Source organism: Hypanus sabinus, chromosome 5 (genome assembly GCF_030144855.1).
Source record: "Hypanus sabinus isolate sHypSab1 chromosome 5, sHypSab1.hap1, whole genome shotgun sequence".
Taxonomy (NCBI): Eukaryota; Metazoa; Chordata; class Chondrichthyes; order Myliobatiformes; family Dasyatidae; genus Hypanus; species Hypanus sabinus.
In genome coordinates this window covers 64,310,954-64,316,953 of record NC_082710.1, presented here as the reverse complement: position 1 = coordinate 64,316,953, position 6,000 = coordinate 64,310,954, and the positions used below count along the sequence as shown (strand labels likewise).

At 35.0% G+C, this 6,000-nt stretch overlaps 1 protein-coding gene across 1 annotated transcript in view; it reads right to left on the bottom strand.

The window, feature by feature from the left end:
- Nucleotides 1-625: 625 nt before the first annotated feature.
- Nucleotides 626-6,000, bottom strand: part of melk (maternal embryonic leucine zipper kinase) — an 87,763-nt gene continuing 82,388 nt past the window's right edge. The window contains exon 18 of the mRNA XM_059969113.1: nt 626-1,433. Coding sequence (XP_059825096.1) covers nt 1,256-1,433 — 178 coding nt within the window. The 3' untranslated portion in view covers nt 626-1,255. The remainder of the gene's footprint in view (nt 1,434-6,000) is intronic.

The following is a 6,000-nucleotide window of genomic DNA, read 5'->3' as shown; positions in this document are numbered from 1 at the left end:
AAACAAGCTGAATAATGTAAACCAGCAAAGGGAAACATTTAAGCAGGTAAAAAGGGATCATTGCAAATACTCTACAGGTAAAATGCACTCTCAACATTGTCACAGTACCCTTTAATAGTACTGTCACAAGTCACTGATAAGCTGGAATCAGCTTCCAGAGGCAATTTCCTTGTGTCATGTCAGTCCATTTTAGATCATTAGTTAGTAAATACAAAATTTCATTTAACATTCAGAAAGACAGGCAAGTTATTTAAATCAACTTAATTTTATGCAACATACTGAGTGTATAGTTCAACTGTGGTAACTGCAGCTGTGACTCTTTTAACGATCCCAATAAATCCTCTTTAAATCACAGACAGGAAGAGAATTATGCAAATGATATATTAAGCAATCTTTGACTGAATGCAGTGTTCTGTAAATGCTGGATTTTCAAAAAAATTGGAATAGTCACGACTGAAAATTAGAAAATTAACAATTAAGATTCAAAAATAAGATGGTATATTAAGACCAAATCTAAGAAAATTTACGTTTATTAAGGAATGACAGTATAACCAACTCACACAGATAAAAAATGCACTTTTTACAAATTACACATTACATGATCACAAAAAATAAACAGAAAATAAAATAGAAGTTGAATGTAACACTATTACAAAGCTATGTTGTGCAATTTAATCATGAGTTTCTTTATCTGCATTAATTATGCCTCAATTTTCACCAAGAGAGGTTTAACTTAACATTAGTAAAGCAATTTAAAATTGAATGGACCACTCCATTTCAAACTTCTTTGTTTGACCCTCCCATATATAAATATTTCTATTTCGGCATGCAAATGATTTTTAAAATTCACTCACTCAAGGCTAAATTTAAGTTAGGAAGATCACAATTTTATACAGCTTCTTAGGTTTACATAGCTAGGAACACAAACTTCTCAGTGCCTAGGGTAACATGCCGAGTACATCCATCCTCATCCTCATGTGTTTTAGGAACCTTCTCAGGTGATAGTGTCCTAATGTTGATGTAAAAGATATTAGAATTATTTATAAAAAGAATCACTAAAAAATACCCTCTACATGCACATGTTTCCAAAACTTTTTTTGTTATGGTCAGTGTATATTGATGCAGCTAGGTTACATTAAACTGAGAAATCAGTGAAGGCACAAGTAAAATAGTAAATGGTACACAATGCCACAACAACAAAATACTCCTTTCATTAATCAAAGAACTTAAATTTAATTTCTAATATAAGCACTAATTAGATGTTGGAACTGGATAAAATATCTTCGACTAAACGTTTATAAACCCAGGCATCACCCTTTAGTCGCTGTCTTCTGATACCAATCACTTCAGGCTTGCTGAGCTGACACATCTCCAATTTGAACTGCATGGTGACCTTTCCAAAGTCTGACCTCGTCCAGCATTTTAAAGTATAGCTGATGGAGAACAAGGTGATGATTGCACAGTATGAATATATAATCATAACATAGAATTTCTTCTAAAATTCTGTTATTTCAATGTTGTTCTAACTTGAGCAAATTGGCTTAATGCATCTAATGAATAAAGTATGAAAAAAATAGATTTATAAGCATACTTTAATCACCCATTGAGAGACTATCATTCCTTAAGTGCACACATATATGGAAGATTTTTATGTTAAGACCACAAAATTTAGTCAAAACAGATAGAAGTGAACTATTTAAAAGTTCAATCTCATCAATGTTCACACTGTATTTCAAATGGTACTGTGGCAAGTTTCAGGAGACTTTATTGCATTGCAATTGCTCCCAATTACCAGTTTTGATTTTACAAAATAATTACCAAAGGAAATTCTCCATATCTGTTATGCTAATTACCAAGCCATCAATTGATTTAAAGTAATTTTTAATAATAAAGACAAGATATTCTCTGAATGAAAAATAAAGCAGTGAGAATAATGAAGTAAAATGATATTTCTACTTTGAACAGAATTACTAATTTTGCTGCAAATTACACCCAAAGTTGCTTCCATTTCAAAGGATATATTTTCTTCACTGCCTCCCACCAGAGTTTCCACTCAAACATAAATGAGAACTAGCAAATGCAGTCTTCTATAAATATAGATGGTATTACCATATATAGTTGAAGTAAATGTCATAGAAGCATTTAAGATGAAGGTAAAACAGCATAAGAATAATGTGTTCACATAAAATTCTCAATCAGTGCTCATAAAAACACTATGAAGGAAGAATGACAATGCCTTTTTTTTTGCTAGGGGATTCATTCATCCAGATAGGAATGTTAAATGTTCTTCAAGACTTAACAGTCCTTGATAATATTTGGGAAATTGAAAAGCTTGCCGCACCATGCGATAAAAGTTAATCCAACTCCCAAGCAAAGGTTTATTTTGCAAAAGTATTCTTGGTGTATCAACCATGTCTAAATGTTGGAACATTGAGTAATTAATACAATAGCACCATCCAGAGGAAGCAATATAAACTGATTCTTGAAAACTGTGTATAGAAAGGAATTGTAACATTGACTAACAAAAACAATCACATGTTGGTCTACCAAAAAATGTTTTTCCCAAACAAGAGCAGGATTAACATAAAATAGTCAAATTTGCACTCCTATTGATTACTTTCTGGAATTTAGAATTCTGATATTTTCAGCATTTTCTGGGGTTCTGTCATTTATAGCACTGATTGACCAACAGCTATTTTCAGCAAAAAATTGGTTAAGAATCTAAGAGAGACAATGGCCAAGCTCATATTTCCAATGTAGTATGCTACAATTTAGATACAGATTAAGGAAAACAGATGCATCATGTTTTATCATTTTACAATAAAGAGAATACTAATTATTCTTCTGCCTGCATTTACTGTACATGCAAGAATATGTAGGTAATGTATTTCAATACGTCACAGTGAGTCAGCCTATTTACTCAGTACTTTTATATAAAGCGTTGCAAGTGAAATGCCTCCGAGTTTGGTATAAAAGCAAAAATTGCAGGTCATTAGCATTTGTGGAGTGAGGCGCAGTGAGGTTTCAGATTTATATTTGCATCTAACTGGGTCAATTTAGAAGGCAGGTATGTTTTAAAAGTTGCATAGAAGAGAAACGAATGGGAAGAACAAAGGTGATGTTTGTGACAAAGTGAAGACCAGGAGAAAAAAAGATAACAAATGAGTGTCAACAGAAATGATGTAAGCAGCTTGCTAATGACAACCAATCTATCTGGATAAAGAGAAAAGTCCCAGAAGCAAAAATAAAAAATCTTGCTTGAAATCAGAAATAAAGGAGAATATAGGCGAAGTCCAACCGGCCAGGCACATCAAACTCAGCTAGGGACTGAAAAGAGAAAAAAAACTACAGATAGAAATCTGAAACAAAAACTTAAAACTGGAAACAAGTCAGCATGACAGGTAGCATTTGCAGAGAGAGGGTACGGAGCCAGTGGCTTGTATACAATGACAACCTACTCCACTTCCTTAGAAGTTTGTGAAGATTCTGCATGTCATCTGAAACTTTGACAAATTTCTGCAGATGTGTGGTGGAGAGTATATTGACTGGTTGTATCACACTTGGCATGGAAACATCAATACCCTTGTATAAAAAGCCTAAAATGTAGTGAATACTGTCCAGTCCAACAAGGGTAAATCCCTCCTCACCGTTGAGCACATCTGCAAGGAGTGTTGCCGCAGATAAGCAGTATCCCCACCTCCAGGCCTTGCTCTCTCCTCTGCCATCAGGAAGAGGCTACATGGACCAACACTATCAGATTCAGAACGAACTATTACCTCTCAACCATCAGGCTCTTGAAACAAAGGGGATAACTTCATTCGACCTATTACTGAACTGTTCCTACAACCTAAGGGCTCACTTTCAAGAACTCATCATCTCATGTTTTCAATATTTATTGTTTATTTACTTACTTTCAGTTTGTTGTTTTTTTTTGTCTTGTTGGGTGTAATCTTTCATTGATTCTATTGTGTTTCTTGTATTTACTGTGATTGCCCGCAAGAAAATGAATCTCACGGCTGTATATGGTGACATATGCTGTATGTGCTTTGATATTAAACTTACTTTGAATTTTAAAATGTTTCCAACCACTAATGGGTTAGCAGAATGGAGTTACTTCATCCATTCATTTGCCAATTTTTGCATCCAATCTCCTTTATACAAGGCTAAATTACTTTGCTTCTAGGTTTGCATTTCTTGCTGGAAGCAAAATTATTCCTTGTGCTTTGTGTGATTAACGTCAGTATTGATAGAGTGAACTTCAATGTCAGAGTATCTTACAAGGATATAAAAAATATTGAGTTCATAAAATTAAATGGAGATGGCTTGAGAGGTTTAATGTGGCAAATCCCAGTAGAAGCACATTTTCTGTTTCAACCCCTGGGAATAGATAGCTTTACAAAAAAAGTCAGCTTATTTATTAAGATCTGGTGCAGCTAATATGCTGAGAGTTGTATTGTTTAGGAAACAAAGCCCTGAATGTGAAAAAATAATGTAAAGAAATTTTCAATTAAATTTTAGTCATTCTCCACCCCCCCGCGTAACTAATACTGATCCTTTCTTTAATGCATTTACTGCAAAGTGTCTTGTAATATAAGCAGTGGGATTACTTGCAATGTCAAAGAAAAAGCACTATAGGCTATATTACGGCACTTTCTGGATGAGGAGTATTTGAAGAGCTGCTCTTGCTTTACATTTAAACAGCCTTAGTACGTAAGTGTGACTTGTAGGGGGGGCAGTATTAGCTTGTGAAGGACGTTAATGAACATTTTTTTACCCATCCTGCATCATCTAACAAAATCAATACATTAAGTTTCAGATTTACAGGAAGCTGATGAAGTTGCTGATGGCAATGTTGTTCAACATGCTCCAGGAGGACAACTGATAGGATATCAGAGAGGATATCAGCATTGGGGTCACTGTACTTCCTAATGTTGTATCATTTGAAAGCTCAACTGATCTTTGTTATTTATTCATCCCTATGTAGGCCTACCATCTCCTTTTCCTCCTACATCATCCTGTGAAAGCTACCTACTCCCACCTCTAACTTTAGCGACCCAAAAACTGTACACCATCTCATCCCCACCTTTGCAATATTGCAGTGTAAAGATAGAATATGGAAAACAAAGAAGCAAACTGGCCACAAAGATCTCATGCTTTCCATTGGATGCACTCCCTTTTTCCTTTTGCTGTCCAGTGTTAAGTTAGACTCATTATGGCACAGGAGGCAATCTTGTAACCCAAATTAGCTTTTTGTTGAGTAATCTAATCAGTTCAATTCCCCTACACGCAGCCAGTAATCCTGCAAGTTTAAGGTGTTAATCCAATTTACTTTTGAAAATATTGATGGTCTCCTCCTTGCTTAAGAAAAAAATGTCCTTCCTTGTCCATGTGCATCTCTTCGTCATCATCTGAGATCCATAAGCCATAGCCACTATACCATCAACTAATAGGGACTGCTTTTATTTATCTACCTTTTCTAACCCAATTATCTCATACCTTTCAATCTCCTTTACACTAAGAACAACTCAAGTTTCTCTCTCCTAACAATGTAGTCAAATCTTCCATTACTGGGACTATTCAGATAATATCACTGCATTAGAACCTTCACATCCACCCCCAAATGTTGTGACCAAAACTGAATTCAATTCTCTACATGTGGTCTAATCAGAGTTATATAAAGGTTCGTCATACCTTTATTTTTTATATATTCAGTAGAGTATGTTGAAATTTGGACTTCATAGCCACTTACTTCTCTTTCATTTCTACAGGCAGTCCCCGAATTATGAATGTCCAACTTACGAACAACTCATAATTATGAATGGAGGGAGGAGAACGCCGTCTTCCAGTTTAAGTCAGATCATGACGCCATCCTCCATTTTAAGTCGTTGCTGTTAACACTGCGTTAAGTGTGCAACTTTGTATTTGGCTTAAATATTTGTTAGCAAGATTCACCCTGATCCCCTCCCTTTTTCCAGTCAGCTCTGCCCCCACTTGTCCCAT